Genomic DNA, 16,660 nt, shown 5'->3' with positions numbered 1-16,660 from the left:
TTAGTGTAATATTTATTTATTTTCCAAGGAAGTGAAGAGTCTGTCTTAATGAGTTTTGATTTCAAACAGGATTAGAGCAAAAAAGCGTTCTCTGTTTAAGACGCTGCTTTCCTGTGGCCCAGAGTCGGGGTTCGGGCAGCTGGTGGGCTTTTCAGGCTGGGTGGGCAGCAGGGCTCTGGGTGGGGTTATGAGGGGGGTTGGGGGGAGGCTGTGTTCCGATGGAGGCTGTGCCTGCAGGGCCTCTGGGGAGGGAAGGCGGGAGAGGGGCCTGTGGTCATGGGTGTCCCCAGTCCCCCTGGCCCCATGTGCTCAGCCACCTGTGGCCTTTGTGCCCACCTCTCCCTGGCGACCTCCAGTCTGGACCCTTCCGGAGACATTTCCCGTTCCGGCTGTGTCTCATACGTGCTGGGTCTGATCTTCTTCGAAGATGATCTCAAATCAAATTAAACTGACGGTGGTGACAAGTTGAATACCGTGGAGGACCTTCTCACGGGCCCCAGGCTCCCTCCGGCCTGTGCCCCATGCCTGCCCTGGACCCACACGGGCCTGTTCTCTGGGCTCTGGCTTGCCGTGCCTCCTCCTGCAAAACTTCCTCCTCTCAAGGGTCACTGTTTTGGGGCCACATGCAGGACATCTCGATGGCCTTGGCAGGGGTCACCCACTTACCTGGGTTCCCTTCTCTTGGCTCTCCAGGCTGGTCCCCTCTCCTCTCAGAAGCACTGACGCTGTGGGCGTGTAAATGTCTCCTCTGCTCTGCGACTCTGCAGCCTCTGCTGTAACTCGGGGCAGTGTTGGTGGAGGATCCGGGGGAGGGGGCCTTGGCCTCCAGCTTTGCAGCTTAATTATGCGATGCTTCTCCCTCCCTCCAGAACCTTCACAGAGTCCCCGCAGGCTGCACCAATCTATTCCGCTGTCTGGAGCTGGGCCAGGGTTCATTGCTCTGGAAGGACTCGCTGGGTCTCATAGGCCTGGGCGTAGAGTGAGGGAGGATGCTCGCTTAGAGGCCTTCGGTCCAGCTGCCCCATGAGGATGCCCAGGCGGGGGGTCTCGCAGGAGCTGGGTGTGCCAGTCGGCTGGGCTCTGCCAGCTGCCGGGAAAGGGGCCCCTGCCGGGCTGGCACTGGGCGGGGTGGGCTGGGCGTCGTTTGGGGGAGGGGCGCCCCTTCCTCACACAGAGGCTGGGCCTCATGACCGGGTGCTGGGTGTTCACAGGGGGATTAATCGTCTCCCTGCCTCTGTTTCCCATTTCTCCCCCAGGGGGGCTTTCTCTGTGGTCCGACGCTGTGTCAAGCTCTGCACCGGCCATGAGTATGCAGCCAAGATCATCAACACCAAGAAGCTATCCGCCAGAGGTAGGGAATGGCTGCGCTGGCTGGCGTGGGCGGGGGCCGGGGCTGGAGCCCGTCCTGAGAGATGGGGCTGGAGCCCGTCCTGAGAGATTGGGCTCGGCCCGTGGCTCACGGGGGGGCACCGATGGAGCGGGATTCGTGGCCGCAGTGGGACGTGAACGGTGCCCATGGCCGAATGGGGCCGGGAGGGAGAGGCACCCGCACAGCCTCACATCTGGAATTGCACTGTCGGTCTGGTTTGAGGGCTCGCGGAGCCCCTGCCTCACCTCCCCAGGGCTGGACTGGGAGAGGCGTGCGGCCACGTGGCTGAAGTGATCAGGTAAGGTCGTCTGCCCACGAACTGTGGGCCAGAGGGGGACTCGGTGACCTGAAGACTTGGGGTGACAGGGCAATGCTTGAGGGGCGGCATGAATGGCACGTTTCCTAACTCAGCCCCCGCCGGTCTTCCGGACACAGGGACGCACGTGGGGACTCATCTGCCTATGCTGGGGAGGGTTCGGGGATCTGCAGGGGTGGGCTTGGTGCTGGTCCCGGGCATGTGGCCTCACCCCATCCAGCACCGTCCAGAGCCCTTGCTGGGGGATGGCCCGTTCTGGGCAGACGGACAGACCCCTGCCCTCGTGGGATCCAGTGGAGTTCCACGTGGTGGGGATGAGGCGGGACGTTGGGTCGGGATGACATGGGGCGACAAGGCCAAGGTGGAGGTGCCGCCCTGAGCAGGTGATGTCAGAGCACAGAAGCGAGGGGACAGTGGGCCGGGAGCCAGGCAGGGGGTCTGGTGGGGCCTCCAGCGTGGGTGTGGAGGCGTGGGTCGTCCCAGTGAGGTTGCAGCACCACTGCCTTCCCCTGTGCTGTGGGGAGCCTATGGATCTCCAGCCCCAGGGTCAGACAGGAGGGGCTGGGTGACCCCCCCTTGGCAGAGGGAGCTAAGCCCCTGGCCTGATGGTCTCCCACCTCCAGGCACACCCATGACCCCACTTAACATCCAGACACAAATCTGAGCCAACAGAGAGGCTCCTTCTCTGCAAAGAGGCCCTGACTGTAGGCAGTCCTGGCCCGAATCCCTCCCCGAGGCTGGTGCTGAGAACGCCTCCGTCTGTAGGGTCTGCAGTTTCCAGCCCAGCAGCCTGTGTGGGCAGGCGGCTGAGCCCGCTGTGCGGTTCACTGTGCTGCGTGTAGGTGTTGTTTGGGCACCTGCTGTGTACCAGGCCTTCAGGGCTGAGTGTTTCCAGGGGCGCGCGCTGCTGTCCCAGCCTAGCCGAGGGGCTGGTTGTGCTCGGGTGATGAGGATGATGACACAGGGCCCCGCAGAGACAAGAGTCTGCGAGCCAGACAGCCCTGGGGCGTTTGTGTTGGGAAAGCTCAGATCCCGCAGCTAAACTGTGATCATAATAATAATGCACAAGCTAATATTTACCGAGCGTTTGCTGTATGCATGGTGCCGCCAGATGCAGGGCAGCTTCCGTGTTCCCTGACACTGGGTGGGCGGCAGTGGTGAGCCACCAGTGTCAGATGTTTGCGGGGGGATGTGTCCGCATATGTGGAGCTTCTAAAGCAGGAGGAACATTCCGCTTCATTCCATAGGCTTGTGCCAGGCCACAGGAGGAGAGAGAGCCCGCCTTCAGAGGTCCCGTGGACTAATGAGGGACACCCTCACTCATCCACCAGCTTTTTAGCCTCTCCCAGTCAGTGCCCAGCACTGAGGACGGGGTGATGAGCAAACAGACCCAAACAAGCCACTACAGCCCCATTCGAGGGGTGGGAGCACAGGGGACAGAACAGGGAGGTTGGATGGGTCTTGAAGGATGAATAGGAGTTTGTGAAACTCAGGCAGAAAACCACCTGGGTATGTTTCCATGGAATCACGCAGCTCCTTTCAAGGAACCTCACGCTCCCCTGTTTATACCCTCAAAGTGTTCTATAAATCATGAGGATCAAAAGCAGTGGAAGTCTGAAATTCCCTGCGTGCTCCACAATTACAACCTGCTCTTTCTTCCACCCCTGAGGTCTCAGGCCTGCTGCCCACTTCCTGAGAGCCAGCCTGCTTTCTGCCATTGAGTCCCGGAGGCTGGGCCCCCGGAGACCCCTGCTAAGGGTGCCGCTGTGGAGCTGTGCAGACCTGGGGCTCCGTCAGCCCTGCGCCTGGCCTCAGTCTCCTTCCTGGCTGGGCGCAGCCTGGGTTGGATGGTGGCAGGCAGCGCCGCCAGCCAGGACTGGTCTGGAATTGAAGCAGCCAGCCCTTGTCTCTTGTCACCTTCCCTCGGGACCACTTTCCGGGCCAGGGAAGCCAGGACACCCCCTGCTTTGCCTCTACTCTTGGGCCCCTGCATTGCCCAGGTCTGTGGAGGTCTTGGGCATTTTTTCCCCCTGTTTATTACCTCGTTATTATGGAAAATTTCCAACGTCCCCAAATATAGAGAAAATGATAGGAGGAGCCCCCAGCTTCGACACGACAGTTTCCAGCTCCCAGGCAATCTTGTTTTCGTCTGTAACCCTCCCTATCTCCCACCCCTGCCCATATATCTTGCAGCAGATCCCAGACCGGCCACCATGTCACCCATAGCGCTCAGCATGTTTCTGTAACGGAAAAGGATTAGAAAAACACCTGGCCACCTCCCTGTGCAGGGCCCAGGGATCTTCTGACCCTCTCCAGCCCTTTTCGGGGCTTTCCGAGCTGAGTGGGCAGCAGAAGGGGTGAGGGGAGAGGGTCTTGGGTCCCCGACCCTCATCTTTACGCTGAGTGTGGGCCAGCAATAGGGCAGCCAGGCTGCTGGGTTTGGTCTCGTCGCCACACGGCCCTGACCACCTCGCTGTATGACCCTGGCCATGTTACTTAGCCACCCTGTACCTTAGTTTCCCCAGCCGTAAAATTGGGATAAATCTGATATCTACCTCAGAGGGGCATTGTGAGGGTGAGAGAAGGACTCAGGTGCTTGGAAAGGAGCTGGCTGAGTGTGGTGCTGCCAGGGCACCCACTGCCTTCTTCCCCCTTTCTTGCCAGACTATCCTGCCCAGCCTGCAGGCTCCAGGACTCCTCCTCCAGGAAGCCTCCCTGGGCCCTCCCATCTAGCTTGGAACCCCCCAGGTCCTGAAGCGGTCACCTTCGACATTTCTCCAATGATCACTTGCTCCTTGAGGGCAAATGCAGTGGGTTCATCTCTGGGCCTTCCCAGCTCCCGGCCCAGAGCCTGGGAAAACACATGTAGGAACATCCCACCCTCTCCTTACCAGCCTTTGGGGGCTGACTCCATAAAACCCAAAGTTCTCACCTGGCCTGACACTCAGCCTTTGGCCCTGTCTTCTCCTTCCCTCCCAGCAGCTCTGCTCAGGCACTTGGTCTTTTCTGGTTCTGTACACCCCAGGACCTTTGCACCTGCCTTCTCTCTGGAAATGCTTTTCCTAAGCTTTGTATCTGCTTAACTCCTGTTGGTGGCAACTTCCTCAGAGGGGTTTCCCCTGAGCCTCCAGTGGGAATCTGGGACCTAAGCACTGTGTTTTTATTTTATGGCTGTCTCTCCCACGAGACTGCCAGGACTTCATCTGTTTCATTCACCACTGTGTCTTCCACACCGTGCTCAGGCCCTGACAGGTGGTGAGCTCTCCATGTTTCTGAATGAATGAATGAATGTTTCGAGTGAATGGATTTTGAATGAGCAGATGTGTAGTCTGTGCTGGAGTGAGGTTAGTCTCCCAGGTGTGAAGTTGGGATAGGGGCTGGGTGGAGTGAGGTCTAGAAGAGGGTTTGCTGCAGGGTCGGGTTTGCAGGGGAGGCCCCTGGTCACTGAACACCTGAGCATTTGGGAGGTCCAACTTCAGGAGGAGCTCCATGGTGAAGCCTGAGGGTGGTGGGGAAGCAGGGAGGGGTGGCCTGGAGCCCACTGCTCCTCCCTGAATCCTGGTGATCCAGGTGCAGCCTGCACCTGTGTTCTGCAGGGTCCAACATGCTCCCAGCAGAGAGGCCTGACGCCAGACCGGTCCCCTTCCCAGAAAGGCCATTTCAGAGATGCTTGCCCCACCTGTCGTCCTGGAAGGCACGGGTGGAGGGGAGCGGCCCATGGGTGGGGAGGAGGATGCCAGGCAAGTGCCCTAGAAAGAGGGAGGGTGAGGAAGTGGAGACTGGACCCAGAGGCCGGAGGGGAGGCCCCACGTGTGCCGGCTTCATATTCAGTGCAGTGTGGAGTGGGCTCGCTCAGCCCTGCAGGGGGGGTGTCCACTCCTGGGCTGAGGAGACAGGCTTAGTCCTTCAAGGCTTCCAGGGATAAAGAGAGCAGCAGGAGGAGGACACTGGTGCTGGACACAGAAACACTGTCCCACCGGTAGCTGGCAGTTCTTGGGGCCACGAGGACACTGCGGATTACACCCAGCTTGTGCCAACGGCAGGAAGAGTTAGATTTTTTTTATTTTAATACTTAATTAAGTAGAGGACTGTGAGACATTCAGAGGCTGTGAATGTACTGAATAATGAGAGATTATTAAACGACTGTTAACAAAAGCAGTTAGAGGAAAATTAATTGACGGGGTGGGGGGGTAAGGAGGTCATCGGGCACGAGAGTCTTCAAAGGATTTCCAGCTCCATTAGTACTTACTGGCCCCCAGTGTCCAGGGAGCAGGTGTCCCAGAAATGACCCCGGTCTGCGGCTGAACTCGGGGGAAGGACCCTGCACAGGAGCGAGGGCTTAGGCATTTATTGTGTCCTGACCCTCAGCAGCAGTTTTTACGAGGTCGGTGGTGGGCGCCCCATTCCACGGACGAGGAAACCGAATCCCACAGAAGCAGAGGCGTGCTCAGGATCCCACAGCCGTAATGAGCAGAGCCTGGGACACGGGCGGCTCTGGATTTCACCCAGCTGCGGAGGACCCAGGGTGGATCAGGTGTGGGGCTGACCTCACAGGTGGGGGGCTGACCTCACAGGTAGGGGCCTGATCTCACAGGTGGGGGTCTGATTTCAAAGGTGGGGGGCTGACCTCACAGGTGGGGAGCTGACCTCACAGGTGGTGCTGACCTCACAGGTGGGAGGCTGATTTCATAGGTGGGGCTCAGGTGAGGAGACAGGCCACAGACGATGAGATCTGCGGCTCAGTTCTGAGCCTTCTCCCGCCCCCAGGCTGATGCCCAGTTTGCCCTCAGATACCTTCACCTGGGGCCACCCCCTCCGCAGGGCCTGTGTGGCCCCTTCTGCCTTGGGGGGCACCGGAGCTGTGACAGGGCGGAGCTGTCTGGCCTCCAGGGGCTCTGGGGCTGAGCCTGCACCCCGGCCAAACCTGCCCGGAAGCCTTCGCCCAGCAGAAACTGGGGGCTTTCCTGCTGCAGCCGGCGCTGCCGCTTCCCCGTCGGCCCCCCGCGACCCACACACGGGAAGACGACCGAGCCAGAGGATAACGGGCGCCGGGGAATCCGCGGAACTGGGTTACCGGAGGACGCGGCGCCGCATTGCAGGGTCGGCTGAGCATGCGCCGCGGGCGCTGGGCTCCCCTCCCCTCCCCTCCCGCCTCGGGCACCCCTCCCCAGCCTGGGCACCCCTCCCGCCTATTCCGCGGCCCCGCCCCTGCCCCTCCCTGGCAGCTCCCAGCGCCCCAGGGGCGGAGTCAGGGCCTCACTGTATAATGTCCCAATTTCAGATAAACGATATTTTTTTAGAATAAGTATGTCCCAAACCCCCAGCCAGCTTTTGGTCGACCCTGCTCTCGAATCGGGGCTCCAGGGGACCCTGGGCAGTGGGAGGGGTCTTCCTAGGGACCCGGAAGGTGGGTGGAGTCGGAGGGTCCCTTCCTTTGCCCCAGGGTCAGTCTTTAACTGGACAGACCCATCCCTCCCGGGTTCTGTTGCCAGGACTTGGGTTTTTGTGTTGGGGGCGCCCACCTGCAGGTGGGGAGGGAGGAAGAGGGAAAATTGGGGAGCCCTGTGGGCGGGGGGCACCCCCCCCCAGTCCCATGCCAGGGGGAGGATGGGGGAGCAATGAGGGAACCGGCTGCGGTGGCCAGATTTAGAAGTAATTTGAATTTCAGATAGGCCGTGAAAAATATTTGGAGACAAATATGTCCCAAACTGCATGGGACATACTTGTATTAGAAAATTATCTGAATTGGGGACATATTTATATGAAAAAAAAACGTGTTGCTTACCTGAAATTCAGATTTAACTGGTCATTTTGTGTTTTATCAGGCAATGCCAAACAGAGTTGTTGAGAGAAGAGGTCTTTGTCATTAATTCATTATTCAAACAGGCTAAGTCAAAACTTCCCCAATCTGGGGTGAAGGCAGGAGAGGAGGAGAAAAGGGGTGGAGGCCAGGCTGTGTGGGCAGGGGTCCTGGTGGACACCCCCTCCGTGTTGCTTGGTGGCCTCACCTATGAGGAGAATGTGGCAGCTCTGTGGCCCTGTTCACTGGTTCTGGGGTGTGTCTGTTTCTGGGGCACGGCTGCCTCTGTGAACCCTGAGTCCCACGGGCTGGGGGGCCTGATACCGATGCTCCGTGAACTCAGGCCACAGCGGTGCCCACCCCATTGAGCTGTAGAGGGTCAAGAGAGGGTGGGGAGGTGGCAGCGCCTAAAAGGTGGACTGGTCCAGGGTTACTGGGAGGAAATCTCTATGAACTCCTGGGCCCTTGTGGGGTTGTTTTATCAGCCATTCCTGTCATTCCCCAAATCTGGAGGGGGTCCTTACCGGCAGCCCTGCGCACCCCACATGCACCAAGGGCCCCCCTGGAGGTGAGCATAGGGTCAGAGGGGCAGCCACAGGTTTGAGGACCTGGGCTCTGGCCAGAGTGGCCGCAGCCTCCTGGCCCCCGCCCTCTTGCTCAGCTCGGCAGCCCCCGGCTCCCAGCAGGCTGGCTCTCTGTCTCCGCACAGCCTGTCTCCCAGCTCCGGGGGGTGGGGTGGGGCGGGGTGCAGGGACCTCTGGGTCTCCCTCCCTGAGCCCAAGGCTGTGCTTTGCACACAGTAGGTCCCTAATGAACATGATGAAGGGGTGGGGGGAGCAGAGTGCTTTCAACTCAAGAACTGAGCTGGAGGAGGGGTCTGTGGGGAGGCGGTGGTCTGGGCCACCAGTAACTACAGGTGGAAGGAGGAGGCTGGTGGGAGGGAGGCATCCCAGAGGCCTTGCTGAGTCTCTGTAGGACCCTGACAGAATAAGCCCTGCACCCTCTGGGGGCCATGCCCTAGCCTGGAAAGCACGCCGTGCTGTGGCAGTGTCACGGGTGCTATCTTGGGGTGCGCTGTGATGGGACCCTACCCCCGGCGTAGGACCTATTGCACGGGCTGGGGAAGGAAGCAGGAAAGGAGGAGGCCACTGGTGGGCTCCTGCTGTCACCATGCCCTACTGTACTGGAGGGTGATACTGTCCCATTTTACAGTTGGCAAAACTGAGGACTCGAGAGGCTAGTCATTTTTATTCACATCGCCTCCTTTTTGCCTGTTAGTCATCGTGGGAGCCCGCCCTAGGGTCGTGGGCATGACCAAACACAGGATGGGGACCCCGGACAGCTGAGATGGACAGCAGTCTGTATCACAGAGGCTCAGAGCCCGGGGAGGACACTGCATGTCACTCAGGCCACTTTGGGTGCACTCGGGGCAGAGTGAGCAGCGGACTGAGGGAGGCAGGCTTCGTGGTGACCAGAGAGTGGGGTGCCCCTGGCTTCCCCAGGGGGATGTGGTTGCTTGTTTGAGTAATTCCTTGCTGGCAGGGGACCGAGGCCACCACCTGGGGATAGGTCTGGTCTGCTCCTGGTCTGCCTGGGAGGAAGGCTGCTTGGCTGGGTGAGCGGGCTGGGGAGCCCACAGCTAGGCCATTCGGGCCCCCCCGGTTTCACCGGACATCAGGGTAGCACATCACACGGGGCCTCAGTTTCAGGCCTTACATCATGAAATGCCACGTCTGTTTCAAAGCTGAGCTGTGCCCCGTGGTGGGTGATGACGGCTCTGAGCCTGAAGAGGACGAATCTGTTCCCGTGGAGGAGCAGCTGAAGGGCCACGGGGACCGCACAGTGAGGGCTCTGGGGACCACGTGGCCAGCCAACAGCTCAGAGGCCTCAGCGCTGCGGTGTGGGGAGCGGCAGGTCGCTAGCCCAGCTCCCATACACCTGGCGGCTTGTCCGTGCCCCTCGAGGGCCCTTTCTTTATCCCAACGAGGCAGTGGCAGCTACAGGACCCACACAGGTGCCCTCCCTGGGCTGTGTGGCTGCCAGGTGACGTTGGTGTCATCATTGCTGGTTGCGTGCCGCCTTTTAAAAAGAAAGCACACACAAGAGGCTACCATGGGAGCCGCTCTTTTCATAATCATGGCTTTGCCAGTGCCCGCCAGGGGCTGAAGCGTGACTGGACCTTCCTGGGGACCCCAGTGCTGGATGCAGAGCAGGATAGGATGCCCCCAGGGCCCTAGATGCTCCCTGGGTGAGCAGGCTGGGGTCAAGCATGTTAGCCCTTTGAAGCCTTGAGAAGCCCCAGGGGAAAGACCATAGGGTGGCTGAGGCCTCCACGCCAGCCCCCCTGGCTGGTGGCCCAGCTCCGATGCCCTACCCCACGGCCTTCCTGTGCCCCGTCCTCCATCTGAAAGTTGGAGGCGATGTTAATAACAGCCCTACCTCGCGGGGAGCCCTGGGCAGGTTGTGGGGCCTGTGAAGAGCCAAAGAGCAGACAGCAGAGGCTACTCCTTGGCGACCCGCAGACACTTCCGTGCTCTGGAGGAGAGGAGCGACCAGGGTCAAAGGGCAATGCTCCCCTGTGACCTTCCTCCAGCTCCTGAACCAGCTGGTACCCTTGACAGTGACCCTGCGCTGCCCCTGGGGTCGCCCCCACACGTGCCAGCCCCGTGAGCCCTGTCAGGAGGCGAGAGCCACCGAGGCCCTGGCTTGGGGACGTCCTTCCCGAAAGTCCTGTCTTCTCCTGCAGTCTGTCCCTTCTGCGCCCAGAAAGGGGATGAAGCTGAGGTCGGAGCCTCCAGGGTCAGCAGGTGCTGGTGCTTTTACACTTGAACTGGCCTCTGTCTGCCCTGGTCCACCCACCCCCAGGCCTGCTCACCCCCTTCCTGGGACCCTGAGGGCAGGACTGTAGGTGGTAGGGCGAGGTGCACAGGCTGGAGGGTGCCGTGGGCTCTGTTGTGGACTCCGCTGGCTGCTGTGAACGTCCAGGATGTTCTGTCAGAGTCTGACTCAGCAGCTTGGAACCACGAGAGCTTCCGGCCCGTGTTCCCGCGCTCTGTTCCCCTGGACTCTGACAACTTTGGGACACGCTGAGTTAAGGAGTTGATGCTGGACAGTGATTAGCAGGAACCCGCATGAAGTGGGATCTGGATGTCCGTGAGCCTCTGAAGGTTCTAGAAGGCTCTCTGTGCCATCCGATGGCGTAGGCGGTGGAGACGGGTGGGAAGGAGAGGAGGGAACCCCGAATGATGCATCCCGGGGCCCAGTGGCGCGGGTCACCTAGGGACAACGGGTCCTTGCCCTTGTCCAGCGCAGCCGCGGACTCCCACCTCCCTTTGGAAGAATAGAAGCCCCTGGAGAGGAGACAACTGCTGGGGTCCTGAGTGTCGTGTTGGACGGAGGCTGGAGGAGGGAAGCAAGAAAAGCAGCGAGGATGACAGGCCAGGTGCCCAGCTCTGTGGGCAGGCAGCGGGGAGGGGCCGGCAGCTGGGGTTTCCTCTCTTCCGTGGCCTCTCCCTGGGGACATCCCCCAACCCTTTTCACACATGGGAAACAGACTCAGAGAACAAGGCTTGGTCCCATTCAGGGCCCTGTGTCCAGTGTCCCCGTGGCCACCCGAGCCCGGCCCATAGGCGAGCCTGCCACGCCCCAGCTTGACGATGTTGGTTTGGGTTCACTGCTGGGTTAGCCTGGAAGGAACGGGAGCCTGGGCAGCCCCCCGCCCTCTGGAGCCAACAGCTGGACAGCCAGGATGGGACGTGGAGCTGCCCCCAGCCCTGCAGGCTACGGCTGTCCTCAGACCTCCTGAGGTGGGCATCTGACCTCCCCCCCCCGGGGGAGGGGAGGCACTGTCTCTGACTGGTGCAGGACCCCTGGCCTTTGGTCACATCCACCCGGGTGAGGACAGGTGAGGCAGCCAAGGGCAGGGGCTTGCTGCCTGGACTCCCCGCAGCTGCCGTCCTCCAGCCGCACACTCACGCCCATGCTGCATGTTCAGGCAGGTGATTCTGTAGACATGTCACCCTCTGGGGCCTGGCCACACGCACACTCCCACACTCCCCAGCTGAGGGCCAGCCGGCCCTGTCCACCCCTTCCCTGGGGGCATCCTTCTCCCCTGGGGCCTTGGCCACAAGGGGTGGGCATCTATGCTTCAGTACAGAAATGGATGGTGACCCCGGGGCGGGGGCCTGACCCCAACCTGACGCTCAGATCCCTGGTGACTCGGGGTCCAGGAGCAGCTGAGTTTGGCGGAGTGTCCTGGGCAGCAGCCACGGTGGCCCACGATCTCCAGCCGGTTCCCTGACAAGTCCCAGCCTCCCATGTCCCAGGCCAGGACCCCAGCAGAGCCCTCTGCCATCCCCTCGTCCCCAGCTCTCCCTGGCCAGGTCGTCCTCCAGCCAGTGTGGGTGGGTGGGGGGTACTGCAGAAGCCCGCGGAGACCCTTGTGCAGGTGGGGTCTCCCCAGTGAACACAGCCCGCCCGGCCCCAGGGGCTAGGGGGGTCCAGTAGGCATCGGGGAGCAGAGGGTGTTCCTGAAGCCCTCCACATGCCAGGCGGTGTGGGCTTTCCACGCGGGGTCTCATGTTCGGTCCAGCCTGACCTGTCCTTACTCCAGACCTCCCGGGACGTGGCCGCACTTGTCCTAGGCCGAGCCCTGGGGAGAGGGTGGCAGCCCCTCCTCACGGCTGGGCCTCCCGTCTTCCCCCTGCCGACCCGTCCTTCCTTTGCCCGGGCCCGGCGCCTGGCGGGTGTCCTTCTGCCGGTGACGGCACTGCTGGCGCTCGTGGCAGCTGGCGAGGGGCCAGGCGCCCACCCACGTCCCTCCTGTTGCCCTTCTCCTGACTCCTCTCACCCCCAACCGCTCCGCTCTGCTGTGAGTCATCCACAGCCAGGGAGCGGGTGGCGGCTGGGAAGGTGGCCGTCACTGGGGGGCTGTGAGGGTGGCCACCAGCCTCGGGTCCAGTCCTGGCCTCGGGGACTCTGAGCTCCTCTGGGTGCCTGTTTCTCAACCGTGCGCCCCACCCTGCAGGGTGCAGCAGGGCCCACGGACATCCTCTCCCACCTCCAAGGGCGGCATCTCCCCCCCTGCCCTCAGCAGCTACCTCTTCATTCTTGACTCAGCTCAGGCTGCCCCCACCTGGGGGTCCCTGCCTGGGAGAACCCGCCCTGTTGATGAGTTAGTTCGCGGCGGGGAAGAGCCGGTGTGAGTCTCTCTCTGCCATTCCACAGGGGAGTTATGGAAGTCAAAGTTAACGTGTACAGTGAGTGGACAGCGCCCCCCTGTGGTCACATGTGGCAGCGCCTGTCTCTTCCTGCCCCTTGGGGTCCCCTGACCCATCCCCTTTGCAGTGGTGTGTGCCAGCCACGGCACAGTGACAGCCCCAAGCGGGCCCCTCCCCACCTCCTGGGGGCTCCTGGGGTCTGGGAACTGCCATCCTGTGTGGGGTGTGCACCCAGCGTGAGGTGTGCAGGGCTGCACGGGGCCACCTCCCTTCCCGGGTCACCCGGCACCACACCTCGGGGACCCCCAGAGTGCAGGGTGGGCCTGCACAGAGATCAAGGCAGAATCACCCAGAAGCTTCCAGGTCCTGCCTTGCTGGGGAACGGGCTACAGAGCTGAGGGTATGGAGCCTCAGGGGCTGTGAGAGGAGCTCAGGCGGGTGACAGCTGGTGATGGCAGGTCCAGTGTAGCTGGTGTCTTTGAGTAAAGTGCTTTTTGTTTTGTTTGATAAGCGCTTTTATAGAGTATAAGTGAATGCTGTGTTTTATCGATGGGGTGTTTCTCTGCTGGGAGAAATAAATAGCTCGTTTCTGCCTCTGCCGGCCCCCTCGTGGGAGCAGGTGTAAGTGTTGCGTGCATGTCAGGTTGCCCCAGACGCCACAAGACAGTCGCTTTTTGGCTACAGGCCCGCAGGCACTTAGGCTGGTCTCCATGTGGGGTGCGGATCCGTAAGGCACCCGAGCATTTAAGAGATGGCTGAACTCAGGAGTTCCCTAGAGCTTCACATCAGAGGGGGTGTGAGAACCGAGTCTGTGCCCCATGAATGGCAAGCTCCTCCTAAACCCCACTCCGGCGTCCCCCCTTGAGTCTCCTTCAGGCAGCACCATTCCCCACACCCCGACTCTGCTGTCCCCAGGGCTCATGGCACTGCTGCACCTGCTTCTTGGGACCCAGGACCGGTGTCCCCTGGGTCCCCAGGACACGGTCAGTGCTGGCCTTGGGTCCGTTGTGGGGAGGAGGGCGGAGAGGTCTCGCCTTGACAGGGTGGGGTTCTGGAGGCTGGCGCGGAGCTTAGCTTGTGCCCTCATTCCCTGGCTCCCCGTTTTTCCATGTCCTATTTCAGAGGTCGCCCTCAGACCCCAGAGGCAGGGCATGTGAGGGGTGAGGCAGGGACCGACCCTGGAAAGGGGGCCCAACGCCCTCTGGGGACAGGATGCACGGGGGTGTCAGTGGGGTGGGTTCTCGGGGCTCACTCGTCCTTGCGTTCAAACCTGCACAGGTGTGGCTCACGTTCCGAGACATGTACCAATGTTCCGTAACAAAACGCCAGCCGATGTGGTAGCAGGGCCACGAGCAACAGGTGCCTGGGCCTCAGGGCAACTCTGGGCACCCGGACCCTCAGGGCACCAGGCCACAGCCCTGGGAGGGCCCTTTCGAGCCTCTTGGCTGGGCTCGAGGCACCGTGGCCTCCACAGCCCTGGCAGGTGCCTGGTTGGCCCCTCCTGGGGTCACCCGCTGCCTGCCCATCACTGCGGTGGGCAGGGCAGGGTCTGGCTGCTCAGGAGGTCTCTTGGGACCTCCCTCAGGAGGGGGTACTGGGCTGGGGTGCCCGGGGTGCTGATGGGTCCTGGGTGGGATGGGCAGCCTTTTGACTGCATTCTCTCCACGGGCCTGCTTGGTGGTCACTGCCGTGGTCTTCTGAGTCCAGGCAGGTCCTGGGGGGAGGCTGGCAGGGATATGTAGGTGCGCAGTTCTGAGAGGTCACAGGGCTTGCTCAGGGTTGCTGGCCGGTCCCACGTCTTGCTGTCCGCTGGGGGACGCGGTGGGGTGGAGGTGTCCTCCCAGGTTCCCACTGGTGGTTTAGAGCCAGGACACACTTCCTGCCAACCAGACTGGGTTAAATTAAACCCACCATGTCTATGGTGGGTTTTATGATGTTTATTTGGACATTCAGAGATGATGCCTCAACTTTGTAGAAAGAAAATCATAGGATGCGGGCAGAGTTAGGATGCTGGATTCTTCCTCACATGGCCACGTGCTGGGCCCGCGATGGGCCTCCTGGGCCGGAGAGGGACAGCCTCCTCCTCCAGCCCCTTCTTGTGGTTTCTGGTTCCCATCGGAGGTCATGGAATATCAGCTTAGATTTTTAATTTCAGGGCAAATGTTACCATAGCGGGTTTTATGACACACCCTCATCATATTTAACTAGTGGCTTTGTGCTCACTGGAGACAGGATCAAACTTCTAAAAATACCCAATATTTTTCCCTATGATAAAAGTAACACAAGATTGTTGTGCAAGTTGGGGGAAAAATATAAAGAATAAAAATTACCCGTAATTCTGCCACCCAGAGTGAAGCAATTACTATCCTGATGTGATGTACACACTTGGACTCTTACCAGCTTGGACCACGTGTTGTGATGCAGAGTTTCAGAGCTGCTCTCTGGCTGAGTGCTGCTGGGCCCAATATGGAAAGGGGACAGCCGGGAGCATCAGTGACCTGTGTGGCCATGGGGTGGACATCAGCACCTGGGCTGGGCAGCCTGGTGTCTCTTCTTTTTTTTTTTTTTTTTAACATCTTTATTGGAGTAGAATTGCTTTACAATGGTGTGTTAGTTTCTGCTGTATAACAAAGTGAATCAGCTATACATATACATATATCCCCATATCTCCTTCCTCTTGTGTCTCCCTCCCACCCTCCCTATCCCACCCCTCTGGGTGGTCACAAAGCACCAAGCTGATCTCCCTGTGCTATGCGGCTGCTTCCCACTAGCTATCTATTTTACATTTGGTAGTGTATATATGTTCATGCCTCTCTCTTCGTCCCAGCTTCTCCTTCCCCCTCCCCGTGTCCTCAAGTCCATTCTCTACATCTGCGTCTTTATTCCTGTCCTGCCCCTAGGTTCTTCAGAACCATTTTATTTTTAGATTCCATATAGATGTGTTAGCATACGGTATTTATTTTTCTCTTTCTGACTTACTTCACTCTGTATGACAGACTCTAGGTCCATCCACCTCACTACAAATAGTTCAATTTCGTTTCTTTTTATGGCTGAGTAATGGTGTCTCTTCTTGACCCCAAACAAATAATTTATCCCCCCAGACATGCCTCGGAGTAGGTCCAGATTTTTTTTGGATGCGGCTCTCTGTCCTTGGTGACAAGATTCAGTAAAAAGATATAGTTGTTTGTTATCTGCTTCCCAAAGGTGGAGTCCCACATGGATTTTTCTCCTGGTTTTCATTTATGACTGCAATCAGGCAGTTTTTCCAGAGAAAACTACCCCTGCTCCACCGCCTTACAGCCTCCTGTCTCTTTCTGACCCCAGCCTTGCTCTGGCCCCATCCGCATGAGGGTAAGCTGCTCAGATGCCATCCACATCAGGAGGAATCCGCTCTGACATTATGGGGACAGGAACAAAATTGGAATGTAGACCGTGGGTTAGATTGAGTATCGTATCTGCACTGGATTTAGTGAGTGGGGTAACTGCCCCAAGATTCTGTAAGAGAACGTCCTTGTTCTTATGAAACACACTGAGTGTTACCTGGTAAAAGGACACAAAATGCGGGGCTTCCTTTCACATGCTTCAGAGGAGGTAAGTGTACGTATAGGAAGGACCGAGGTTATACAGAAGTGCGGTCCAACAGTACTTTGTACTGTTCTTGCAACTTTAAGTTTGAAAAATGTTCAGAATAATAAATGTAAAAAAAAACACGATGAAAGAACAAAACAACCCACGAACCCACCACCGTGCACATCCAGCCCTCCTAATTCCACCCCGCGAGCGAGCTGCGGTCCTGGATGTTGCGAGAACCCTTCCCCTGCTCTTCTCTAGAGTGGGCCTCACATATATGGAAAGCCATCCGCCACCCACCTGGTTATGCTTAGTGTTGCCTGTTTTTGAGCTTCATACAGACGGAAAAGTGAAAGCCACCCCGCTTGTGTTCTTTTGCGGCCGCT

The 16,660-nt window shown here is 59.4% G+C and overlaps 1 protein-coding gene across 23 annotated transcripts in view; it reads left to right on the top strand.

Annotated features, from left to right (window-relative positions):
* The window catches only part of CAMK2B (calcium/calmodulin dependent protein kinase II beta), a gene marked incomplete at both ends in the record, with an annotated part of 92,395 nt that overhangs the window by 31,829 nt on the left and 43,906 nt on the right, over window positions 1-16,660 (top strand). For all 23 annotated transcript variants that reach the window (XM_079711270.1, XM_079711263.1, XM_079711261.1 and 20 more), the window contains one exon: window positions 1,257-1,351. In XM_079711270.1, the coding sequence (XP_079567396.1) occupies window positions 1,257-1,351 (95 nt within the window). The remainder of the gene's footprint in view (window positions 1-1,256; window positions 1,352-16,660) is intronic.

Source organism: Hyperoodon ampullatus, assembly GCF_949752795.1.
Source record: "Hyperoodon ampullatus genome assembly, chromosome: 9".
Taxonomy (NCBI): Eukaryota; Metazoa; Chordata; class Mammalia; order Artiodactyla; family Ziphiidae; genus Hyperoodon; species Hyperoodon ampullatus.
This window is presented reverse-complemented; position numbering and strand designations above follow the sequence as displayed.